Source organism: Ruditapes philippinarum, unplaced genomic scaffold, assembly GCF_026571515.1.
Source record: "Ruditapes philippinarum isolate M1 unplaced genomic scaffold, ASM2657151v2 ctg979_1_1_1_1, whole genome shotgun sequence".
NCBI classification, from domain to species: domain Eukaryota; kingdom Metazoa; phylum Mollusca; class Bivalvia; order Venerida; family Veneridae; genus Ruditapes; species Ruditapes philippinarum.
In genome coordinates this window covers 234,648-262,419 of record NW_026866846.1, presented here as the reverse complement: position 1 = coordinate 262,419, position 27,772 = coordinate 234,648, and the positions used below count along the sequence as shown (strand labels likewise).

The following is a 27,772-nucleotide window of genomic DNA, read 5'->3' as shown; positions in this document are numbered from 1 at the left end:
ACAAAGCTTGAATCATTGGGTACTATTTCGCCAAAACATCTTGGTGTTTGCCTTGTATATGTAGGATTAGAGCGTACAAAACCAGATTCTATTTTAATGTAAGCAGATGAACAATTTGTATATTATTCTAACAAAAAAAATGTTGTATACTTATAAATATTTAAATATGTAAGAAATCAATGTTTCCATAAATCTGAATGTTTTGAAAAAAAAAGTCTATCTTTACAAGTATTACAAAGATTCTATAAATGGACTTATTTTATAGTTTCATTTACTAAGAATAAATTCGAATAAGAGACTTAATCTTAATGATATGAGCAAAGGGGAGAGGAACTATATAAGTTTTCTTTCGTTCTATTCCCTTTCAATTTATGTAACAATTATTCACATATAAAATGTAATATATGTAAAATATTGAAATAAATATGTTTAAACTAAATTGGCTCCACAGAGTTTTTTTTTTGAGATTGATTTAGATAATTCGATAAGACAAGAAAACAGTGAACTTTGTTTGTTTTTGTAAATTATTGAAATAATGTTACAAATTTATGTGAAAGGGGTGATCTCTCGGGGGGACTCAAACAGCAATATAATATCTTCAATATTTCTGTAATTGAATAGTTTCTATCTAATAGGGCAATTTGCAATACTAACATTATTTTTTCACCTCAAATTTTAAACGCGTTATTTGTACACAGAGTTTGATTTTTCATTATTTCTAGTTCCCGTATTTGTCGGACCAAAACCCCTTCACGTATATACATGTTTGTGAGTAAATTAAATCGATCTTCAGTTACAGTATTTTTTAATTTAAAAAGGTTTCAAAATTTTCCTCAAAGTTGGTAAAAAAATAATATGCTGAAAATTACCTTTGATGGTTTTAGTCAAATTTTCGTAAGGATTTAAACCCTTCTAATTTTTCAAAGGTTTATTTCAAAAATTTTATTAAAAGGCCCTTTTCTGTTTTAAACTTTTTTAGAATTTAAACCCTTTTTCAAGTTTTATAAAAATTTTTTTGATTTGTCTATTTCCCCCGCAAAGTGCGTTTAGAGTAAAAAATGGATTCCTGATGGGAAATTACCCGTTTGGGTTTAATTTTTGAACCCTGTTTTAAAGGGGTTTTTAGAAAATTTTTTACCTACTTTTAAAATTACATGTTTCTATATATTTATAGAATCATTATATTTGGTATTATTCAACAAAGAATATTCTCGAGTAATTCATTGAAAAATGAACACACAGACAAAACATACATACATGTACAGTAGATATGTTTATAATTATTCCGCCCATTGAAGACCTCGAAAAAAAAAAACGAAAATAAAAGGGGCTTATGTAGACAAAATTTCCATAACAATTGTGTATATACTAAGTTAATCTATGACAACAAGCCATTTCTTACACATCCTATTGAGCAAAATCAGAGAAATACAAACAATTTCCATTGTATTAATACTTTTTTAATTTGGTGACAAAAACTGTAAAAAAACGACAACAAAGTGAATTGATGATCACTAAATAGCAAATTGTATTCACCTACTATGCTATCTCTTAAAGCACTATACAGCGGATTTTAATTTGGAAGCCTTGAATATATGTATACAGAAAATTTGCAGTTTGCATTCTCATTCAAATCAACTCTGGTTTTAAAAAAGAGTCAAAAAAATTACTGAAAAATGAAACCCTACCTGCCCCTTTTGGGCCGGGGGCTGGCAACTGATTAAATTCGCCTCACACCCAACACCAACCTCCATCCCCTTATTTGCAATTTTGGATGAAGAAAAAAGGATTTACCCAAAAAAGTGATGTTTTTGGGGTGTTATGATTGCAAAAATACCAAAACATTGAAAGGCAGTTTTCACGATTCCCCCTGCCAAAAAAAAAATTAAAAAGGCCCTTTGTGTTAAGCCATTTCTTTTTACAAAAATATGGTTTAAACCAGATTCCCGTGCAACAATAAAAACACCAAAAAACAATTTAACCCAAAAAAATAGAAAGCGGTTTTTTTAAACAGAGGCGTTAAAGGGGGGCCCCTGTATTATCTGACTGCCCTCTTTTTCCCCCCGCGTCGGTAAAAAAGGGGAAAAGAACATAAACCCATAAAGTGGTTTTTAAAAGGTACATTATATTTTTACTTTCAAAAGTTTTCAACCACAAATTTTCAAAAAACCCAAAAAAATAAGAAACATTTCCCTCTTCAAGATTTTTGGCTGGCATTTCCCCTTTTTTTGGGGTACACTAATACACATTTGGGAAAAAAAAACTTTTCACAAAAAACATCAACTTAATTTGGAAAAAATTAAAAAACAAATGGGGGTTTCCCCCTTCATTTCATTTGTTTATCTTAAAAACTTTTCAAAAAATCTTTAGTTTGTCTCTTGGATTTGTATAAATGATTAAGATTTCATAATTGTTAATCATTATATTTCAAATAAAGACGTCTGCAAGGAAAGAACGTATTAGCTTCAATTTAAAACGAAAAACACAAATTGAGTTTCTGGATGTGTTTATGCGTTCTGTGTTTTTCCCAAATTTAGCTTATCGCATTTCCCTTGTACATAGTAAAAAGCAATTGAACATTTAATGTCACTGTTAAACTTTATCTTTATAGAAAACAAAAGAAAATGTTGTGGTTGTTGCTTCATTGAAAAAGGGGCATTAATTGGTAAAGTTTAATTGAAAATAGTGAAGAAAAATCCCCTAAAATTAAAACCCAAAACGGAAAATTTTGCTTTCCTTTAGAGATTAATGTGGACACGTTCGTGTCTTAAATATGTTAATGCGGGTTTTATTTTTGGCCTCAAGTAAAAGAAAGGGCGGGAAATTAAAAAAAGATTAAAAAAAAAATTAAAAAGGGGTCAGTGTTTAAAAGGGAAAAAGGTTAAAAAGGGAGGCAAATATCCTAAAGGGGAAAATATCCTTTAAAATAAAAAAAATGTAAAAAATAGGAAAACAGGGGAAACCCCCTTTAGGAAAAAATTTAAATAAAAGGGAATTTCAAAAAGTTAGGAAAAATTTCAAAACAAAAAATTTTCGGTAATAAAAATTTAAAAAAATTTTTTGACAGCAAAATCTTTTTCCAAGGTTTTTACAATTTTAAAAAAAAAAAATTTTTTTTTTTTTAAATTTTGTGAAACCCCCAAAAGAATCATTTTTTAAAAAAACGTTTACATTTCAAAAAATTTCACAAAACCTGGGCTGGTGTAATTTCCACGTCGGGAATTGTTCTTCCCCTTAAACAAATAAAACAAATTTCAGACTTTTTAAAAACGAATTCTTAAATAATATTTGTTAAAACAGTCTAGGAACATGGGAAAGATACTACATAAGAGTACAACGAGAAAATTAAAAGAAGGTTCCATCAAATTTAAATAGTAAGGAAAATTTCATTCAAAGAATTCATTTTCAAAAATAAATCATTCGTTTGGAAATACATGAAACATGTTGGGCAATTTACTTTGGCAACCCAAGTTTTTCCTATGTTTTGTTTTACATTAATATTTTAGGAAATAAATTTCCCCTTTTAATAGTTTTTGTAAACATTCACCGTTTTGAAAACGCGTGGGCGTTGTCAAATAAAGTTTGCGAGTTGTAGCTTCATATTTGCTGCGATCCAAATCATCCCAGAATTTGGGGTGTGAAATGTGACCTTATAATCAAATAAATTTCGATGAGGTAAATGAAAATCAGGTAATTGAATACTTATGACTAATTGAACAATTGAACTCAAAGATTATTGGAAGCAATAACAGATTTTTAATCAGAAATTTTCTGCTGAATAAAATTCAAATTCGTGTATTTGAAGATTTTGCTTATTTTATGGCTAGATGATTCATTTTCAAAGTATGAAAGAGCCTTATTTGACCTGCTTTTCATAAAGAATGTAAAATGTTAAAAACCTTTTGAAAAATGGTTTTGTAGTTTTATTTCTTCTAAACCTTTACCAATTTTTAAAGAATATCCAGGTGCATTTCTTAAACAGTTGAAATAAGAAAAAAAAGTGCAGGGGCAAAAATATTTGACGGATTTACATGGAATTTTGCAGTGTTACCAGAGACAAATCATTAAATTTTTGATTTCTCAATCTTTACGATAAGCTTCAAAGTATCACAATACTTTTAATATAAATTCAAAGAGTTTTGAAATTTATTGCATAAAGTAAGATAGATAATTTGAACATGTCTGAATATCATCTGTACTATCACTGTCAGGTACAATAAGTATTCCATTTTTATTTGTTTGGGTCGTCAGACCAAACAAATAATGGTAGCGAAATTTCAGAGTCTATCTAATGTTGTTAATTGCAAATGCCGAAAGTAGTCCACTTTTTTGAAGCGGTTACTTCCCTTTTGAATGTACACTAACGCCGAAAAATTCAGGGGAGATCACTGCGTAAAGATGGTCAAAGACAGGTGCATTAATTTTCAAGCAAAGTAATTCCCGAATGGTCGAAGATTTCTAATATTGTTTTATTGTATTTTCTGATCGAAAATAAGTAAATAGAAAGCGGACATTCAATCTCTGTCACAGAAGTTTACGACAAACCTAACAACAAGTAGTTCTCAAAACAGCTTAAAACTAGCGATTTAAAAGAAAGAAATATTTTATTTTGTTACAAGTATCCAACAAATTACAACGCATTCAAAGTTAAACAAAAGCATTGGCTTATAGAATTGTCAATAAATGCCTATCACAATTTACGCGGATGAATATGATTTTATCAATGAAAATACTATTTTTAGCGATGCCGATTACCGAATACTGTGGAATATATAGATTCTACATGTCGGACTGTTTGGGCGAAAAGATTTTCGCATAAATATTTACTTCAATTTTAAACAACAGGTTTACCCTGAACAAAATACCTCGCAATTAATAAGGATTGCAAACCCGAAATGCAATGGAAGTTCTAAATTTAGAATGACTTGATGTTATTCAGCCATTATTTGTAAAACTTCTCCGTGGTACAGTGGTAACGCGCTCGCTTGGTGAGTGAGAGGTCTCGAGTTCAAATCCCAGTAGAGAAAACTTTTTTTTTTTGTAAAATTCTTTTTTAAGTGTCTTTGTTAAGGAAGTAGCCATGATATGCAAGGATAAAGTGTAGCTGTCGTAAAAAATGAACATAAATGATTTTTTGATGCAACTCTAGTTATGCAGAATTCCGTATGTATAAAACTCTGGTATTATAATACATAAAAATAAACTTATACAGGAAAATGCATACAGATATACAGTGCGATTTAGATTGCAAAGATCAGAAAATACCACAGAACTTGCATCCCTTTGATTGTTTATAAATATACATGCTTGTAGTAAGCTCCAGGATTATTTACATCTGTGTTAAACAACAGTTAAAGTCGTTACAAGCCCTAATTTAGAATAATATGATTTTCTTCAGGCCGTTCGCATATAAATTCACCGTGGCTGAAGGGTTTTCGGGCTCGCTTAGGAAGCGAGAGGTCTGGAGTTCAAATCCCAGTAAAGGTAACTCATTATTTTTCAAAATGTTAAAGTCAAATAAACATTGGATGGAATATCAGTGTTGCAATTAGTCTTATAGCCAATTTACTACAATTAAAACGCTTGAAAGCATTGATGACACTATACATATAATCTCACAACCTGCGCCTTTCTTACATTCTGAGACCCAAACAAATTCAGCGCCTTCTGTGCTTTGATTATTCATATTGTGACCGAAAAAATGGCGCAAAGCATTAGATAAAGCGAAAATAGCAACGGCGAAAGATTTTCGCCTTACCTTACACCAATATCATGCCACTGCCCATGTTTATAAAGCTGAAACACATTTTCCATATTTATTAGAATTACATAGTTTCTTTCAAAAGACAATCTCGCCAAACAGTATCAAAAGCGAAATATAATTTCTTTCCATTGTCATTAATATTTTGAATTAAATGATGGGGAATGAACATATAAACGATCATTTGATCCACCGTTATATGTCAATCTTTTATTAATAATGCAAGTAAATAATTTCACTTAAAAAAAAAATTTTTAGCTTTGGATATGTCCCATTTCTACTTATGAATTGAATTATACGTGGTGTGTTCAAATATAAATGCAACTCGGCCAATATCTCGCTTTAATGGTTGGGAAAACGTCTCCTTTCACCCACCAAATACGGTCCTATATCAAGAACAGCTGTATTCTTGGTATAAAGTCGAAAACATATCTCATGAAATATGTCGTGTTTATGGGAACAAGAAACTTTCTCGAAAGTGTCGATGCACAGTAAAAGATGCAGGTTATGCACGCCGTCCGAAAACTGCAACATCAAAAATAAAGGATTTGATTGCTACTTATGCATGATTTATAACCAGGTATATAGTTAAATGCATTGGTATCTCTGAGGAGGCGCTCATAAAAATCTAAGACGTGTTTTAAGAATGAGAATGATAAATGCCGAATGGATACCCCATCCCCTTACAAAAGAGCAAAAACTTTCTCGGGTAGTAATCTTCAGACAATTGTTGAAACAGTTCCCTAGATCAACACAAGGTTCACTTTTATGAGCCCAAGTGAAAGATACATAACAAAATATGGACAAGCAAAGAAAGTCAAAGACCTTGCATAGAAAAACGCACTGTAAGCGTCACAAAATTCATGTATGTAATTTTCTTTATCAATCAAGGTCATAATATTCAAATTGCCGTATCAAAGGGTAAATCTGTAAATGCTAAGTTTATGAAGGCAAGGTTCTTCATAAATTAAAGAAATATTTAAAAAGCCGTCGACCAGCAACTGACCTCTGTGGTGTTAGGTTGTTGCATGACTATGCTTTGTCACACAAAGCGGCTATTGTACGAGAATATCTGACACGGGAAAAGGTTATCGAGCTTCCTAGCCCTCCTTTTCCGCCAGATCTTGTCCGTTCTGACTTTTTCCTATTTCCAAGGCTCAAAAATCCCTTGCTGAAAGTTAATATCAAACGCAAAAAAATATCAGTTCATGCAGCTTTTTTCAAGTGCCTGAACATACCTCGAAGGGGTTAATGAAAACGCATTTAAAAATTGGATTAAAAGATTACAACTTTGTATATCACATGGTGGTACGTATTTTGAAGGATTGATATAATTAATTCTAATTCAGCACTGTTTGTTAAAGCAGCACGCCTCCAGATTCATGTTAATTTTCACGAAAATTTTGAAAATGTATTTGGAAGTAAAATATTGTGAGGTGAACAAATAAAGTTCTTCACATATTTCACTCGGCACTTACAATCCATGCAATTAACCAGAAAGGTCAAAATATGCAAAAGTCAGCCCTTACTGCGTTAGTAACGCAGTAGAAACGTGGTGATAAAATACTGCAAAATCGGTCTTAAATCGAAAAAAAAAACATGTAAACTAAAACATGAATCTTGAATGTTTTACCTTTCTTAAAATATTAGTACACTTTTCTCAATTTTCATTTTCTTGAAATATTTATGCTCATCTGGAGGCGTGCAGCTTTAAGCACTTCTGAAAATTGACCAAGTTGCATTCATATTTGAACACTCCTCGTACGAGTCAAATATTTCTTGGTTCCAAGATTGTGCCAAAGTGAATAGTTTAAGGTAATACTTAACGTTTTTAAAGATATGGTACGAGTATTTAATATGTTGTCTTCATTTTCAATATTACCAATTCCATATGCTTTGTTATGTTCTAGATATTTGACTGCTCTTGATATTTCTTCTTTAGTTATTGGACAGTTAATAGGTTCATTAATTTTTGAATTTTGCGTTTGATTGTGAACCTCTGGTATTTAATCGTTAATATTGTTTGCAAAATAATTATCTTTGAAAAAGGAATACAATTCATCCTTATCATGCTACACTAGTTCACTGTTGTTACCGTTCAAAATTTTCCAAAATTTTTAGGGGCAAAATGTTTTACTTTTCTTAATTTTTCTATGTTTTTATTTTTAGATTTATCATAAAAAAAGTTTCATTGTTTCTTTATACTTTAAAGTTTTATTTATATTTTTTTGATGTTCGTAGCTTGTAAAGATATCAAGCCTTAGAGGTATACATTTTCGTTCATAACCTCGCTGATGAATCGGACGAATTTTCATTATTTATGCGTTTATTTTTGTGCACAAAGCCAACAGATATTTTAGAGGATCAAATAAATAAAGAAGCAACATCCGACATAATGTTATCAACAGTTTCTTGGTTAGAATTGTCTTTAATTTCCTTCTTATCTAAATTATCTGATATTCACTATACTTCATTCAAATCTATTTTATGTAAGAATTCATTTACTTAAGATTCATCCTATAACCTTATGTCAGGAGTATCATTAGAATAGGTGTCAGTATTCTAGGAATTTCCACTTAAGTGTTTCATTTATAATGTTCTGAGCGGACAAAAATCCAAAACCTGCATGTTTTTTTATATATTTAAACTGGAAAAATGGACCTCAAAATGAGGCAATTGTAGACTATTCAATGGCCTCTTTAAAATATGAATGTTGTTATAGATTGGGTATTCTTGTAGGAAAATGCTTCCACAAGGTTCATAACCTGGGTGATGAATTGGACGCATTTTCATTATTTATGCGTTTATTTTTTGTGCACAAAGCCAAAAGATACTTTAGAGGATTAAATAAATAAAGAAGCATTGTTCTTTCTTTTGGTGCCATTTCGTGTAATTGTTGGCCACTTGCATTCGTCAACTCTTACTCCAGGGAATCCTAGATCCAACCCTATATCATGCGTACTAACTACTGATGAAATCATATCAGGCATGAAGAAAGTTATAAACGGAACATGATTTTAAAATGTTCTATAAGACTATGACAAGCACACTATGCTCCATTCTCTACTGTCCCTTTGTGACCTTTATATCTCCCCAAATGACTGGGTCTTCCATGCAAAACATCATCGACATAAGGTGGTCATTCAAACCAATTTATTTTATACACCCTTTAATACATGCTGAAGTTGATATCATATGATTTTTTATGATACTTTTTGAACTCGTGCATGTACTCAGAGACAGACAGACAGACAGACAGACATACTGACTGACTAGCATATGTTATAATAAAAGCGTAATTCAATTCACACCAACACATAAACAAGAGGGCCATGATGGCCCTGAAATCGCTCACCTGTATATTATAGCTCTCCAAGATAAGAAACAAGTAATTTTGTAATTTTCAACAAAAGCAGTTCATATTTGTATCTGAAAAAGTGCATGTTTCGACATAATTGGTTGCTATTGCTAAGGGAAAACAACAGTTCCAAAAGATGTGTACATATAAGGAAAATCAATGACAACTTGGGATGGGCCAATATTGACCCTCGAGCTTTTTTTTTAACCTAGGTCTTTTAAATGCAGATTTTTCTTTTTTTTCTTTTGGTTATGTCATAGTTCTGCATGGAATTTAATATTTTAAACAATTATCAAAGTTGACTATCAAAGGAACATTCCTGTGAAGTTTGGATGAAATTGTCTTAAAGGTTTATGAGGGGATGACGTTTAAAGTTACATTTTACGTATGGACAGAAAGACGCCGGACAAAAAGTGATCACAAAAGCTTACCATGTCACTTTGTGACAAGTGTGCTGACAAACAATGGAAAATAATCAAGTCACTATGAAATAACAATTTTTTATTCAATTCAAAACTGCTATACGGTTAAAGCAATACAGTTTCCATTCAATAATAATAATAAAAACACACTTTTAACTCAGAATGTCTGAAGTATTAATTAACTCAACTATCAGTAAACAGCATAGCCGAGGTGTACCTCTATACAGTCCAACATCACCCTATGCTATTTAGGTTGGCCAATTAATGTTGGTAATAAACAACAAGGTCTTATCCAAACTCAAAAGCTTAGCAAATCCATCTTGTACAAAATTACAGAAACTTGAAGATGGTAAACTTCTAATAAAATACAACATAAATTTTTGTTTGTTTTTATTTGTTTGGGTCGTCAGACCAAACAAATAATGGTAGCGAAATTTCAGACTCTAATGCTGTTAATTGCAAGTACCGAAAGAAGTCCGCTTTTTAGTCCGCTTTTAAAGCGGTTACTTCCCTTTATATGTAACACTAAGGCCGAAAAATACAGGGGAGATCACTGTGTAAATATGGTCACATGACAGGCGCATTAATTTTCAAGCATAATAATTTCTGAATGGTCGAAGATTTCTAATATTGTTTTATTCTTTATAGATATACATGCTTGTAGTAAGCGCCATGATTATTTACATCTGTGTTAAACAACAGTTAGCGTCGTTACAAACCCTAACTTAGAATAACATGGTTTTCTTCAGGCCGTTTAGATATAAATTCACTGTGGCTGAGGCGTTTGCGACCTTGCTTAGGGAGTGAGAGGTCTGGAGTTTAAATCCCAGTTAAGGCAACTCATTTTATTTTCAAATTGTTTACGTCAAATAAACATTGGATTGAATATCAGTGTTGCAATTAGTCTTATAGCCAATTTACTAGAATTAAAACGCCGGAAAAGCATTGGTGGCACTATACAAAAACAAATCTCACAACCTTCACCTTTCTGACATTCTTAGACCCAAACAAATTCAGCACCTTCTGTGCTTTGATTTGAGATGTTACTAGAAATATTTATCCTTTTGGTGTCAATATCTGGTACTTTCTACAAGTATCATGATAACAAAAACAATTGATCCACAATTTTATATAAATTCAAAAATATTCATACACTAATGGATTCTATATTTCCAATTTTCTGTCACAATATGATCATGGTAAAGATGTATTTCATTGTAACGTTATATGCTTTCATCTGCCCATGCATTTAGCCTTTAAAAATCCTATAGAAACCTGCAAAAAGTATATTGTTTTCCACTAAATATTGTCAAATTCTCGTAACTGTACTCTAGTAATGTAGTAAGAAATTCCCCGAGACACCACAATATTTGATGTCTATGAGTAGAACCACTAAGGTTCCACAACCTAGCTGGCTTATTAAGCTCTCTTTAGTTAACATTAAACATTTCAATAAAAATTGCATGATTAGAACCCACATTGGTAACAGGCCAATAAATCAAAGCCTTTTTAACAATAGGTTTTATTTTTGTTTTTGTTTTTTTAACTGGAATCTAATACCAAGTTATTGAATACCATTTATAAACTTCATTCTGCTTAATACCAAATGATTTTTTAAACATTACCTGCTTTTTAATAATCTAAAACGTTCGCTAAATAAGAACATGTAGTTATTACCAATTTCTCATAACATAGGTTAATAATATAAATGTAAAATGTTATCTATATTTTTCATGTTCTATAAAAATAATGATTACATAATTATGTATCTAAAGTTTCATAACCAGCTATCCTCCAAATAGCCAAACCAACTCCATAGTTCAAACTAACTCAAACAGTCAAGCTAAGAATGTGCACATTTGTAGAGCCATCAAAAATCTTTAAGCTACATAAATGACTATCATGCTTGCATCAAGCTGTGAGGGACAAATGGTTTCACAGTCACAAATACACAGCCACATCAACCACATAAAGGTTCCACTACAATACAAATGAGCCGCGTCACAACAAAACCAACATAGTGGGTTCGCGATCCAGCATGGATCAAGACCAGCCTGCACATCCGCGCAGTCTGATCAGGATCCATGCTGTTCACTTATCAACCCTTTTACGAGTAGAGAAACTGATAACAAACAGCATGGATCCAGACCAGCATTCGCCGATGCACAGGCTGGTCTGGATCTATGCTGGTCGTAAACGCACTATGTTGGTTTTATCATGGCGTGGCTCAAATATTATCACAATAAATTGCACACATATTAATGCATCCATATAAATGATCTTGAAGGGTGTTAAAGCATATTTTGATCTTGATCTTTTTTTTAAAAAAAGCTAGCTTTGTATGACATTTTCTGTAAATATCTAGGCCTGTTTGTAAAAAGCTGCCAGTACATTATAAATTATGAATATGAATATTGTTAAAGTGTTAGCTGAAGTTAAGAAACAACACAAAAATTAAATTAACAAGAGCCACAGCAAGGTCAACATGACTGAAGAAATAGCTTTTTTTTTCTTTGAAAAATTCGAGCTTAAAATAGACACAAGGTTAGGTGATAGGGGAATACATTATGGCAAAAATCAAGAACTATTTTACATACCATGGAACACAATAATCACTGTGAACTTTACAACAGACTTGCATAGGAACTTAACATTCATATTCAAGATTAAAAGATAAAAATAATCTTGTTTTTCAACCCAAAAGTTGAGTTTTAAGTCAAACGTCACTGTTCTGGCAACTTATGGCAAATATCTTTTTTATAAGTGAACATATACATGTGTTTATTCAAGATCTATTGTGAAACTTGTTCTAACAACTTGAATTCTATTTCGCACAGGTATCATTTTAAGAAATATAATCTTGACTGGAGTAAGGCTCAATCCACTAGGCCACCATTACCCTAGGGTGTTATCTATAAACTCATTTAGTACAATTATCACATTTATAATGTAATTTTTGGTAAAATGTAATACCATTCAAAAATATAGAATATTCTTTTCATATCACATATTGGCTTCTCATTATTTTGGTAATGTTTGATATTTTTTCGATATAACTGTATAAATTTATATAACAATTAACCCTAGTTTTTAAATATTGTTCTACCTAGAGCAGTGTTGAACATATCAACACATAACTTATTTCAAGATACTTACTTATTCACAAATAATTTAATCCCGAACTGATTTTTACCAATTCTTCAAATCATGAATGTGGTTGGAATTTAGCCTGCTGGGGGTGAAAGTGATTAGCATATAGAGTTAGTTCTTGCATGTCACACAGGATTATCTACCATTTATACCGGTGCTAGAAAACCCTGTCTTAAACCCCCCCTATAAGACAAATTGCCCGTTTTAAATGATGTCATTGCCGCGGGCGTTTTATGAATGAATTGCCTTCTTAGGACAATGTCACTTAACCTTTTTTGAATGAAGTTGTAAGTTCATACACTACTATAAGAAAAAAGTGCGTAATGAGAATATCAGTTTTCGTAATTTCCTGTTTTGAAAATTATTGATATGTTATATGCAAGAAAAAAGAATCAAACACTGGCTGCCGGTACAGACCAGAATATCTAGCTCTCGGGTAACTGTTTAGTGGAAACTCAGCAGAGCCTCGTTACTGCCATAAACAGTAACCCTACTCTACTGTTGGTAGTTGTAACTCATTTTTTTTTTTGTTTCTTGATATTGAAATCCCTTACAATGTGAATGGACTGTTCCAAGTTTGAAACTGGGCAAAAATCTAATACCCAAATTCATGAGGTTAAGATTGAACTCGTACTAAAAATTTCTCATCAAGCTAATATAATAACTTTCTGGCATTAACCAAAGTGATGACGCTAAGTGCATTACTGATTAGGCAAATAAGTTGAACCATCAAAAGCTGGCAAGATTCTTTGTTCCTGTCCATTCACTAAAAGGGGAGAAAAAGAGTGATTCAGTTGAGCCTCACAACCTTTCCAAAGGTGCCCCCCCCCCCCCCTTGTGATTTATAACTTTGTCTTCATTTGAACATGGTCTATGAATGCATCAATTGAAATTAACAAATCAAAGAATATAATGCTGGTGAAAATGTGTTAATCAAATCAATTTTGCATAAAATTAATTCACAAAAATATATTAATGTAATGATCTCTCACAATGGAAGTTTTTGATTATTTAACTGAATTTAATGAATATAACGTAGAATACATGTATACAATAATTTCCGTCTATCTAAAACATAATAATAAAAATTTTCTAGTACAATGTTCTCATAAATATAAAAGAACTCAACATTCAGTTGACAACAACAACAACATATATATCTATCAACAAAACTTGAGAAAGACATCAACAGAGGAAAAAAAAGCCTTATAAAATATATTGCTTTGATAATAAGGAAAAAAAAAATAAAAAAAAATTACAAAACAAATCACATAAAACTTTTCAAGTAAATGCTGTTTCACTTTGATATGTGTTTACATTTGGGTCCGCTGTACCATTTGGAAAAATATCTGTATGATCTGATTCATTTAATGCGCCTGTTGCCTGGTAACTATTTCTTTTCCCGGAATCTCCAAACAATTCCCCATTCTCCACACTACTTATAAAGCTTGACCTTTTGATTTCGTTTCCATGGAAACTAGATCGATTGACCTCTTTTCCATCACCGTGGTAACCGTTACCTGTACTATGGTAACTAGATCTGTTGCTATGGAAACCTTTTTGACTGTCATAATCTTCAGCATCTTTGCCTGTGTTACTATGGTAACTGTTTCTTTGGAATGCTTGTGAAAGTTCACGACCTTCAAGTACTGTGACCGTGGCATTATAACCATTACTATCAATGCCAAGGTCGTCGTCTGGCTCAAGGTCGTAGGCATCTGCTTGTACATCACGCATGAGTAGTTTCTCCTTCATGGATCGCCGTGTTCTCTTTGGTCCCCATGTGCTACTACCATTGGAATGTGAACTTAATGACATCCTTTCAGGATGATATCTATGACTATAAAACCTATACCTGAAAAAATAACACATAAAGTAGTATAAGTTTCTTCTCTTCAGCTATTTTAATGGTTTAAAAAATTTACTAACAAATATAATGCATCCAATATAGTCCATCTTGTTAAAAATAACAAAGTGATCTTCAAGAATAAGCAAGAATGAGTGAGCATTTAGAAATCTCCTATACATGTTATTGTATTTGTTTGACAGATGTTTTGTAACTGTGTCACAAGTCATATATTATAAATACATGCAGTTTGGCTGGCAAGTAGGAAAACATTCATTTTTCTGTAACAAAAAAAACATAGCAGTACACTTCAATGATACATTTTTTTCTTGGTTGTGTTTTATATCACATTAACATTGTAAAGGTTTGTTTAGTTGGGTTTTATGTCACACCAACACAGTATAGGTGGTATGGCAACTTTCCAGCCTTACTTGTGAAGGAAGACCTCAGGTGCCCTCTAATCATTAATTTAGGCAAAAGTGGGCAACTGAGTAAAACCAACAATGTCCTGTAATGTAGTTGGATAGAATACATCATTATAATGTATCATTATCTATGTTGCAGTGCGGCCAGTTTTTTATGAATTAATTCAACCAGAAATAGAGTGTGCAGTTTCCAATAGATAGTTTGCACATTCTCTTATTTAAATTAGACAAATTCAAAAAGAATTTCCAAGATTTCAATTTCTACAATAAAAGCAGATTAAACAAGCAAATTCGTTGAATTTATATCCCCCGCCGAGTACTGGTTATTATTAACACAACAACTGAAGCCATAAGGCTTTATTTATATATTAATCATGGCATAAACTGTAATATTCTTTGAACTTGAAGCCTTGTACCTTCAAACAAGAAGTTTTCACTATATACATATAAGGAAAATCTATGACCCCCTGTAGTGGGGCCAATTTTGACCCCAGGGCTAAAATTTGAACAATTTTGGTAGAGGACCTATAGGTTATATCATATACCAAATATCAAAGCTCTAGGCCTTGTACTTTCAGACAAGATTTTTTAATTTTGCATTTTTGAAACTCCTTTTCTGGCCCTGTGACCTACTTATGCAACAGACCGGAACCATTTGATCAACTTTGGCAGGGGACCACCCTAGGATCATTCCTGTAAAGTTTGGTTGCTGTGCAGTCATTTGTTTCTGAGGAGATGTTGTTTAAAGAAATTGCTGACGACGCACAACGACGGACGGTGGGGGATCACAATAGCTCACCTAGATGTAAAAACATCTTAATCTCCAGACTTCATTGCCATTTTCAAGGCATCAAGAAGGGATCTCATAATTTTCAAATAAGTTGAAAATTGCAAAATTTTACTAAGTCAAGGGCAATAACTCTAAAAATAGTAAAAATATCCGGACGAAAATACCCAGGTGCACAACTACACATACTGATCAACATTCCTGAAAAGTTTTATGACTCTAGGTCAAATACTTTTTGAGTTACATGCGACACAAGTTGAAAATTACAAAATTTTACTAAGTCAAGGGCAATAACTCTAAAAATACTAAAAATATCCAGACGAAAATACCCAGGTGCACAACTTCACATGCTGATCAACATTCCCATAAAGTTTCGTTGAATTCCAGCCATTAGTTGCAGAGAACTACTCCGGAAACGAAATTCGGACGTTTTACTAAGTCAAGGGCAATAACTCTAAAAATACTAAAAATATCCATACGAAAATACCCAGGTGCACAACTTCACATGCTGATCAACATTCCCATAAAGTTTCGTTGAATTCCAGCCATTAGTTGCAGAGAACTACTCCGGAAACGAAATTCTGACGTTTTACTAAGTCAAGGGCAATAACTCTAAAAATACTAAAAATATCCATACGAAAATACCCAGGTGCACAACTTCACATGCTGATCAACATTCCCATAAAGTTTCGTTGAATTCCAGCCATTAGTTGCAGAGAACTACTCCGGAAACAAAATTCGGACGGACGGATGGACGGACGGACGGACGGACGGAAGGACGGACGGACAACGCCAAAACTATATCCCCCTCCCGATTCCATCGGCGGGGGATAATAAAGATGAGCATATTGTATCTTTAAATATCTTATCTTAAAACAGTTTACCTTTCACTTCTTTAAGCATATTTTATCTTTAAATATCTTTAAATATCTTATCTTAAAACATTTTACCTTTCAGTTCTTTGAGCATATTGTATCTTTAAATATCTTATCTTACATTAGTTTATCTTTCAGTTCTTCAGGTAAGAAATAGATGTGCTTTATAAATATTTGTTAAAAATCTAATATCTCTTTTTTTCAGATATAGAAAGATACAACAGGAGTAACAAGGCAACAATTTCAAGCTTCAGGTGACAGACTATGTAAAAAGGTATGTTGACCATTTTAAATGTTCACTGTATTAGGTACGACAATTTATTCTGTAACTAAGCCATTTCTTTTTGTTTTTGTTTTATTTGAAGTGATATTGACACTGTTTAAGTGAATAATATACAGGTGAATTACATTACAAAACAGGTATATAACAAAATGAAATATTTCTATATTACTCACCTATGTACTAAGAACATGATGATAATAAGTATAGCTGAAGTGCTGTCTGCCACCAACCACAATACAAGGTAACTTCTTGGTGACTGTTGAATACAAAAATATTCATTCTATCACATTATGCCTATAATGATTACTAATTGTTGACATGACAGTATAATTATAATGTTAGTTTCTATCTTTACTATTACACTTTTCTTTGTATTGTTCTAACACAGGACAGAGGTTTTCCTAAAGGATAACTATGACTTTTGAAGAGGCAGCAACATCTTTTGGTGTAGATCCAGCAACATATGAGGCAATAGTGTCAGAACACAATAATGATGTGGTAATTATGAGGCAAACTATGTCAGAACACAATGATGAGATAGTTATGAGGCAATACATATCAGATGATCAAAATAGTGTGGTTACTGTAAGACAGAGTGTGCCAGAACACAATCGTGTGGAAATTATGAGGCAAAATGGGCCAGAACAAAAGGTAATTATAAGGCCAAATGGGCCAGAACACAATGAGATGACAGTTATAAGGCAAAATATGCCAGAACACAATAATGTGGCAGTTTTAAGGCAAAGTATGCCAGGACACAATGATGCAGAAATTATGAGACAAAATACAGGTCAAATAGAACAACATCATGCCTACAGTATTAGACAACAGTGTGAATTTCATGAAAGAAGAAGTTACTGGTTTAATTTAAGATGGCAATTTTACTGCAGCTTCAGATTACAGTACAAGGAGCATAGTAGAGGGCAATTCTCGTGTTGTGTGAACATAACACACTGGTTTAATACACATATGCAGATATCAATTCATAGAGAAAGATTATCCCAGATGTCTGATGGTTTAGATTATATGCAATGCCCTTATTTTAGAATGCATTTTTATTCCTTTATGAATTGGCAAACTTTTTGTTGCAATACAAGAGAGGTTAACATGGCCAATGGGAAACATTTGTACCATATCAAAATGTACTTCCAGATAGACATAATAACATCTTGCTGGGTAAATATTATATGGCAAAAACAATCATATACTTTTAGGTATATGTTTAATTTCAAATTTAGGTTCCAGTGTTTCATATACATATCTATGAGTAACTGTTTACCATCAAATACAAACATACAATACTTTTATCATACAAATATGTATTACTGGTGTTATATAAGGCTAAATTACTGCATTTTTATACAAGGGAAGAATTGGTTTTACTTTGTACAGCAAAGCCTGCAGTTTAAGTATCATTGCAGGTGTTATGTAAGTACGAATAACTTTTCTAAAAGGACAAAATGTATAGAATGAAACTGCTGTAAAAACAAATACATTGTATTTAAACTGTGTGACTTTAAACATTTACTTGCTAGCACTGAAAGAGCAGTGTTTAGCCTTTACAAGTAGCATAGAACCAGGACAGTTAAGGTATCATTTCAGGTGTTTTATAAGTATGAATAATAATTTTCAATGTACAAGGTGTATACAATGAAACTGCTATATTAAATCACATATTAAACTGCTATATTAAATCACATATTAAACTGCTATATTAAATCACATATTAAACTGCTATATCAAATCACATATTAAAACTGGTATGACTTGAAACATTTACTTGCTGCCACTGAAAGTGATTGAGTGAGACTAAAAAAAAGGATTGGAGCACCACACTAAATACCATATTCCAGTATATACCAGGCAAGGTGCTTGAATGATAAAATGCTAAAATCTTGCCTTTTCACCCAATGGAATGAACTTTAAATGGTCTTATTCATCTTTTCACATATTTATGTATGATAGTGAATTAAAAATGTAAGAATCTGCTAAAAAACACGATATTTGTTTATTTATTGATCATGATTCCTGCAAGTGTCTAGAGGTACATGTACTGCTCCAGTCCTGTATTAAAGTCAAATCCAAAGTGATTAGACTTTGCATACAGCATAGAACCAGGACAGTCTGTGTAGCCTGACCCACCTTTATACTGTTGACTAAATATAAAGTTTTCATCATGATATATACAATATTTGTTATATGTACAATAAATCATTCACAAGGTTATGAGGTAGATTAGAAATACTCTATTTATGACTTTCTGGTTGGATTGAAATTTACATTGCACCAACACAGTCAAGGTCATATAGTGACTTTCCATCTTTACTGGTGGATGAAGACCTCAGGTGCTCTTCTGTGCACTATTTCAGGCATGAAGAGGAACATAAGTAAAACCACCAACATTCCGCAAGCTAGCTGGATAGATTCCTCAAACGAAAGAATCCAAAGTCCCTGTTGGGATTTAAACCCATAGCAGTCAGGGGCAAGTGATTTCAAGTCTGCAAAGCATTCAGAGGCAAGTGGTTTGAAGTCAACGACCTCAACCACTCGATCCGGACGCCTCCATGACTTTTGGGAAATTCAAAATCAAAATAATAAAATACAAGAACCGGTTGAACCGGGTGATGCTCCCCGAGAAGGTTCTGGACACAGGAAAGTATAAAAAAAATGAACAAAGGGCAAAAAACTCCAAAATTAGGCAAAGTGGAGATATGTTTTTTTGCACTGCACTTCTATTCAATGAGATCTATCTATCTATAAAGTTTCCTGATGATATCAGAGTTATGTCACGGGTAAAATTCAAAGTGTAAAAATGAACAAAGGGCAATAACTCCAAAATTAGACCAGGCTTTGTTTAGGTTCTTTAAGCATTGCAGTTCTATCCAATTATATCTAGCTACCAACAAAGTTTCATGTTGATATCTCTTATAATTTTAGAGTAATGTCCCGGACAAAGTTCAAAGTGTCAAAATGAACAAAGGGCAATAACTCCAACAGTAGGCAAGACAGTGTTACAGTTCTTGTGCACTGCAAACTTACTCAATGAGATCTATCTACCTACAAAGTTTCATGTTGATATCTTTTATACATTTAGAGTTATGTCCTGGACAAAGTTCAAAGTGTAAAATAAACAAAGGGGGATAATTCAAAAATTAGGCAAGGCAGAGTTACGGTGCTTGTGCGCTGCACACCTACTCAATGAGATCTATCTACCTACAAAGTTTCATGTTGATACCTCTTATAGTTTTAGAGTTATGTCCCAGACAAAGTTCAAAGTGTAAAATAAACAAAGGGGGATAATTCAAAAATTAGGCAAGGCAGAGTTACGGTTCTTGTGCACTGCACACCTACTCAATGAGATCTATCTACCTACAAAGTTTCATGTTGATACCTCTTATAGTTTTAGAGTTATGTCCCGGACAAAGTTCAAAGTGTAAAAATAAACAAAGGGGAATAATTCAAAAATTAGGCAAGGCAGAGTTACGGTTCTTGTGCACTGCACACCTACTCAATGAGATCTATCTACCTACAAAGTTTCATGTTGATAACTCTTGTTGTTTCAAAGTTATGTCCCAGACAAGAAAAGGGGACGGACGGACGTTCTAACAGGAGAGTAATAATGTGGCTACTCCATTGTTCTCTCTATTGTTCTTTTTAGCCACACAAAAGAAAATAGCAACATAAAAGCATTACGGAATGAATGACATCAAAGAGAAAGAAAAGTTACCTATTGTCCCTCTAGCCACATAATTACTGTCCTGTGAGTGCGGACGGACGGGCGGAAAGACGGACGGACGGACAAGGCGGCGACTATATGCTCCCCCGAAATTTTTCGGGGAGCATAAAAAGGAGCTGGTAGTAAATAAGAGAACAATGCTCTTGCATAAAATTTACAACTGTTTAACATTTAAAATATTGGGGAAAAGAGTTGGTACCATGTAAGAGAACAATACCATGTAAACGTAAGAAACAATTATCTTATATATTGTTTCTACAATCTTATCGTTATTTCTTGAAAGTAATATCATAGAATGTCTCTGTTTTTTCATATACATGAATATTATACTTAAACAGAATAAAATGTTCTGCCATTTTAAGTAGAGTTAATCTGTTAAGCAATGACCTTGAGGATGAGCCTTCCACCTTTGAGGCAAATTACTGCCATATTAATTTCATACAAGCATTTTGGAAGTATTCTTTTTCTTAAAATTCAAACAATAATTTTTCCAGCAGATTTATTGTTTTATATTCTATAACATGAAGCTAAAGTGTGATGGAAAATAAACAATCTTGGGAAAGGACCTGCATAGTGTAAAGGACGTGCATCATTATAAGCTGATAAACAACAATGTTGCTAATTTAAATTAACACAATTTACATTTTGTAAATTTTTTTAAATGTTAAATTTGAATCAAAAAATGTCAGACTGTCAATTTAAATCAACACCTCTAATGACAATAATGGTTATAAGTGCCTTATTCAACACAAAGACAGTCCATAACAAAAGTTTAGTGATGTAAGGATTCAATAAAGGGAGGTAAACATGTTAAACTTACCAACTGCCAGACTGGTTTATCTACCTTTGATATGACATCACAGTAATCTGTTGAAATAAATCCAGTACCAATACACCAGTAGAACGAATATAACCAGGCTTTATTCACCATATATACAGATGTTGTCAAGTTGTTTTTTCTATATAATCTATAAAATATAGAATGTATTGCATAGCATTGCAAATAAAACATAAATTTAAACAAGATTAACACCACTTTGTTATTACATCAATATCAACTGAAAATGTGAAAAAAGTAAAAAAAGAATTATTCACACACTTACAGACAAAAGAAAATACTCAAGTGAATTGACAATTTAATCACTTTAATCAACTATTTCTAGAGGTGTCACGTTAATCCGTTTAAATGAGTACAGAGTACAGTCGGTTTTTCGCTAAAAACCTGGTAGAAAATTCAACAAGAAACATGGCAATGCCACGAAACCAGGTTTTCAATTATCACCATTGTAGATAAATATGTTGTATTTGAATTACAAATACAAGCAACAAACAATGTCACTATGTGCAATGTAAAATATGAATAATGTAGGAGGAATTGCACAGAAGAAGTGTTCACTATATATTCTGTATAAGGAAAAGAACCAAAGGGCCATAATTAGGTAAAAAATTATCCAATCACAAAACCCCAACAATATGCGCCAGGGCACTTGATGACAAAGCTTCTGTGAAAGTTTGAACAAAATCCGTTGAGAAATGTAGGACGAGTTCAGCACAGAAGAATTTGTTCACTATATATTGATAATTCTGTATAAGGAAAAAAAACAAAGGGCCATAATAAGGTCAAATATTATCCAATCACAAAACCCCGACAATATGCCCCAGGGCACTTGATAACAAAGCTTCTGTGAAAGTTTGGTCAAAATCCGTTGAGAAATGTAGGAGAAGTTGTGCACAGTAGAAAATGTTCACTATATATTCTGTATAAGGAAAAAAAAACAAAGGGCCATAATTAGGTCAAATATTATCCAATCACAAAACCCAGACAATATGTGCCAGGGCACTTGATGACAAAGCTTCTGTGAAAGTTTTGTCAAAATCTGTTGAGAAATGTAGGAGGAGTTGCGCACAGAAGAAATTGTTCACTATATATTCTATATAAGGAGAAAAAACAAAGGGCCATAATTAGGTCAAATATTATCCAATCGCAAAACCCTGGCAATATGCGCCAGGGCACTTGATGACAAAGCTTCTGTGAAAGTTTGGTCAAAATCTGTTGAGAAATGTAGAAGGAGTTGCGCGCAGAAGAAATTGTTTACGATACCGTCCGCAATTGTCCGAATTTTTGTTTGATTCATGTTATATTCAATATGTGGTTGGTCGATAATTAAACTATAGTTGTTAGATAGTAAATACATTTGAGCCGAGTCACAACAAAACAAACATAGTGCGTTTGCGACCAGCATGGATCCATACTAGCCTGCGCATCCAACTGTCGAAAAGATAGCTGGATAACTTAACTGCTTGACTATCTTCACAATGTAGGATTTGAAAAACAAGGGGGATTTTTATCGAAAAGTGAGACTTTTTTTTACATCTGTTGATTTTTTTCCTTCTTTCTCTATGTAAAATTTACCCCCTGCCTCTGAAAAAACTAGGGGGGAATGCTCAAAAATAGGATAGAATCCCCCTATCCCCCTCCTAGAATAGACACTGTCTTCATAAAATTCAAACATGATATGATATAGAAAGTAAAATGTACATGAATGAGCAACTTGTACATAATATATGAAAAAGCCTTATGTACATATGTGATTAAATCTAGAAATTAGCCATATGCGATCTGGCTACATGTGCATATATGTAATTTAGCTAATTGTACATTGTATGTGAATAAGCCAATTGAAAACCACTTAAAAATAAAGACTGGCCATAAAGACTGACAAGAATCTATAGGCAATAGTATATACAGATGGACAAGAATCTTCACAAAATGGGAAGACTCTTTACAATGAGTGAGACTAAAAAAAGGATTGGAGCACCACACTAAATACCGTATTCCGGTATATACCGGACAAGGCGCTTGAATGATAAAATGCTAAAATCTTGCCTTTTTACCCAACGGAATGAACTTAAACAGGTCTAATTCATCTTTTCACACCGAATTAAGTACGATAATGAAGGAAAAATGTAAAAAATCGGCGAAAAAAACGATATTTGTCTATTTTGTGATCATGATTTCTGCAAGCGTCTAGAGGTACTGCTCCAATCCTGTATTGAGCTAAATCCCTTTACAATATATAGACTGGCAAGATTTTATACAGACAGACACAAATCTATACAGAATAGCTAAACTCTATATATAGATAGGCAAGACTCCATATACAGATTGGCAAGTGCGTTTGTTTCATTTTACGCCTTTTCCCAACAGTATTTCAGTCATATAGGCGGGTAGTTTCCAAACCATCGTTCCTGGAGAGTCACACCAGTACTAGGCTAGAGTTTAATTACAGATTTGCAAGAAACTATGCAGACTTGCAAGTTGCTTATCTTTTGGGAGCTCACTCTAATTATCATATTTCTATAACCTATCATATAATAGGGAGTTTATAAAGTCAATTCAGGGTAAGTTTGTACAATAATTCAGTATGATAAGGGGTAAAAGTGAAGAAGCAGGTACATAATGTTACCTCCAGGATTCTGTATCAACATCATTGTGTCCTACATGTACACCAGTGTAATTGTTATGATGAAGGTACTGTAGACTTGCTCCTTTCTCAGTGAACAGTCTCTTCCAGCCTCTAGGAGGAAGGAAATTTTCAAAACTTGATGTTGGATAAAATATCTGAAACAAAAAGAGCAAGCCTGACACTTAATTTGAAATAAAAACATGTAAAATACAGTTCAAACCTCACAAGTTGCTCATTTTAATTAAAGATTAATGAACTAGTATAGTTATTTATCTCAATGGCCTAAAAATTAACTATGCAACTACTCTAAACAAATGATTATCACCCTTTGTAGATAATTGACAAGACTTGATGCATTAAAACAATCAACAGCACCAAATGCAGTGTTTACGTTTGTCTGTTAAAAATTCTAAATTAAAAAGGGGCAGAACTCCAAAATTCTTGCCCCTTGTCTAACAACTGCACTTTGTCATGATAAGCAAGTATTTCAAGTTTCATGTTAATACCTTTTAAAATGTTTGAATAATGAGCTACATTTTAAGTTTTTGATTGACAACATGGACGCTGCCATCGCCGCAGCAATCATACTAGCTCAACAGTTTCCTCAAAACAGACAAGCTAAAAATTCAAAATGTGTTTACCATTGATTTGTTTATCCCAGACATACTAACTATATCTGTCAAGGTAGGGAAAGTATCATTGTAAAATGGATGAGACTCTGGTGGTCTAAAAACATCAAACATTACAGCTAGGTTATGTTTCATACACAACTGTAGTACGCTGAGAAACGATGGAACTTTTTGACTTCTGTAAAGTGATTTATCCGCTTCTGAAAGACTTCCTACACTGCCTGATGGATTTGCCTGTAAATGTATAAACAAAGGTGATACGTTTGAAAATATTTCAATAAATAAAAAATGTATAATATATGCAAAAAGTTTGCCTCATAGGCTTTTAAGCTTAATGGATCTAAATTAAAATAAACTAAACTAAACTAATAATAAACATACAGTTGACAAGGTATAGCAATGATTGGTGTTCAAAAGAACAGCTGTCGGAAGGACAACATGCCCGATTATTCTGAGGGCTTAATTGTTAAACAAGAGCCTGGATATGGTAGAATTTTCTAAGTTCACAAATGTCTATAACATTTTGTCAAAATCCATGTTTAGAGTTATGGGCCTTGGTAACACTGAGGTCACATGGTAACATTCCAGCTTTAGTATATAAATCGAAAGGCAGTTTTAATAAGTTTAAAGCTCTGCAGCTAGTAGAAAGATTAATAATATTTTGTTACTAATGAATCAAAAGCACTTTTGACATTGTTAAGTTAAATAATGATGAGATTTGTAAGTATTTGAATAGTCTAATTCACTCTCCTATTTTATATTTCCCTGCCGGGTGATATTGACTATCTATTTCTTGTTTTCCATGTCCTTTGTGAAATGTGGAACTTGAGAGAGTATATGGCTGACTAGATTTAAGTTAGAATAATTTTACTTAAATTTTCAAGATCAAGGGAAAAAAATAAAACTGAAACAAAACATACACTGGCTATTGAACTTGAACAGTGCTGAAATGTAGGCCTACCTCAGGGATCAAAAGTATTTCAGTTGTCACAAAATGTTCTTTTTTATACTAAATGAAATATAAAATGTAATTTAAAACTGATTCTTTTTACTTCTTCTTTAGATATACATACTAAGCATACTGAACATTTATCGAGACTTGGACACTTGTGGTCAATTTTGGGACAACTCTATTTTGCTATGTCAGTTGTCCTGGACAACTCTATTCCAAAAAAATTTGTAGAGCCCTGTTTACTGGTCAATGAATATCTCAGGTGCCAAACCTTTATTAATTCAGGATCAACAGAGAATCCCAGTAGAACCAACAACCTTCCATAGGCTACCTTCCTCAAATGAAAGAATCCAAATTTTTTAGTGAGATTTGAAACCACTGTGAGCAACAAGTTGTTCAAAATCTGTAACCTTAACCACTCAACCATGAAGACCCATCCCACACACACATCTATATATTAGTCTCACTAAAAGGATACAACAAATATTGCTCGAGTTATCTTTTACAGATGCAAGCAAATAATGAAATAAATTGATAAATGGTCACTCGAGAGAGCGAAATGTCCCCGCAATATTTCACAGTGATCAACGGTGACAGTATCCAACAGCGCGAATTTCACCCGATCTGGTGATGAAAGGAAAGTCACAACTATCGCAGGGACTTTGCATTGGCAATCCACCTGTAAAAAAATCACAGGGATCGGCAGTCTTTGGAAAAATTGTTCAAAAGCTGTACTGTATTAACTGATTTGATTTAAAGCGCGGCATGTTTAGATAAGGTCAGTAGGTAGGGCTTATTAGTAATACATCTTGATCAGTGAATAACAGAGTAGTTATACACAACAGTTACCTTTATAAACCATTCACCAGCACTGAGCTCCTCTAATTCTGTTATGTTGAAATATGAAGAATGTTGATTTACAAGATCTGGGTACACATCCTCTATATTAGTTGTTCGATGTAATGTATTGTCATGCATAATAAATAACTCACCATCCATACTGAAATAAAACAAAGAAACATTCATCATAAACTATGCTATTATCTTTATTTTTCAGAAGCTTTTTTTGTTGTTGAAAAAACTGTTAAAGGAGCTCCAGTGAGGTCCTGAAAACCTAAAAACATAAAATTTGAATACCTTATATAGATCAGCTTTGGCTAGTTTAACAAAAAGATTTGCAAAAAATTCTTGAGTATTAATATTATACTCAGAAAGAAATTGAAAATCATATTTTTGTGCTATTATTGTCCCTGATTTTAGTGAAAAGCATTTCAATTTTGTCCTTTTTCATAATTTAAATTATTATATTTGATGAAATTTACCTGATTTGTACATCAGTTTCCACACCAAATGCTCCGTTCTCAGCTGCAAGTTCAAATGCTATCAATGTATTCTCTGGGGCAATCTGAAATATTTACATCGTCTGTTAAAAGTATATTACTTTTAGTTTAAAGCTGCATGCCTCCAGATTTATGATAATTTATATGAAATTTTCAAAACGTATTAAAAGGTAATGTATTGTAAAGTGAACAAAATTATTTATTTACATATTCAAACAGCACGTTCAATCCACGTAAATTACCAAACAAAAGTAAAATTATGCAAAAATAGCTCTTACTGTGTTAGTAATGCAAGAGAAATATGGTGTCAAAAACTCCAAAATATGACATTAATTGAGCATAACATGTAAATTACTTCTTGATATGTGAATATTTTTACTTTTCTTAAAATCTTAGTAGATTGGGTTGGGTATTTCCGAACACTTGAGGAAACAAGAGCTGTCGGTAGGACAGCAACGCTCGACTATTCTTAGTGCTTGATAGTAAAAAAAATGCTTGATAGAGTTACCTCCTCCTGTTTACAGGTTGGGGTCATGATGGTGAACAAGTGTGCAAAGTTTCAAAGCCATATGTCAATGGACTTTGAAAATATTTGAACTATTACAAAAACTTTAACGTAAATTCTAGGTCGAAAAAGGGGCATAATTCTGTCAAAATGCTTGATAGAGTTACCTCCTCCTGTTTACAGGTTGGGGTCATGATGGTGAACAAGTGTGCAAAGTTTCAAAGCCATATGTCAAT

General features: G+C 32.8%; 1 protein-coding gene across 2 annotated transcripts in view; it reads right to left on the bottom strand.

Annotated features, from left to right (window-relative positions):
* Window positions 1–10,508: 10,508 nt before the first annotated feature.
* LOC132733990 (glycerophosphodiester phosphodiesterase domain-containing protein 5-like) overlaps window positions 10,509–27,772 on the bottom strand; it is a 35,608-nt gene continuing 18,344 nt past the window's right edge. For both annotated transcript variants that reach the window (XM_060720692.1, XM_060720691.1), the window contains exons 8-14: window positions 27,014–27,096; window positions 26,541–26,691; window positions 24,752–24,973; window positions 24,111–24,265; window positions 21,464–21,611; window positions 17,081–17,163; window positions 10,509–14,546 (exon numbers count right to left, since the gene is read on the bottom strand). In XM_060720692.1, the coding sequence (XP_060576675.1) occupies window positions 13,973–14,546; window positions 17,081–17,163; window positions 21,464–21,611; window positions 24,111–24,265; window positions 24,752–24,973; window positions 26,541–26,691; window positions 27,014–27,096 (1,416 nt within the window). In that variant the 3' untranslated portion in view covers window positions 10,509–13,972. The remainder of the gene's footprint in view (window positions 14,547–17,080; window positions 17,164–21,463; window positions 21,612–24,110; window positions 24,266–24,751; window positions 24,974–26,540; window positions 26,692–27,013; window positions 27,097–27,772) is intronic.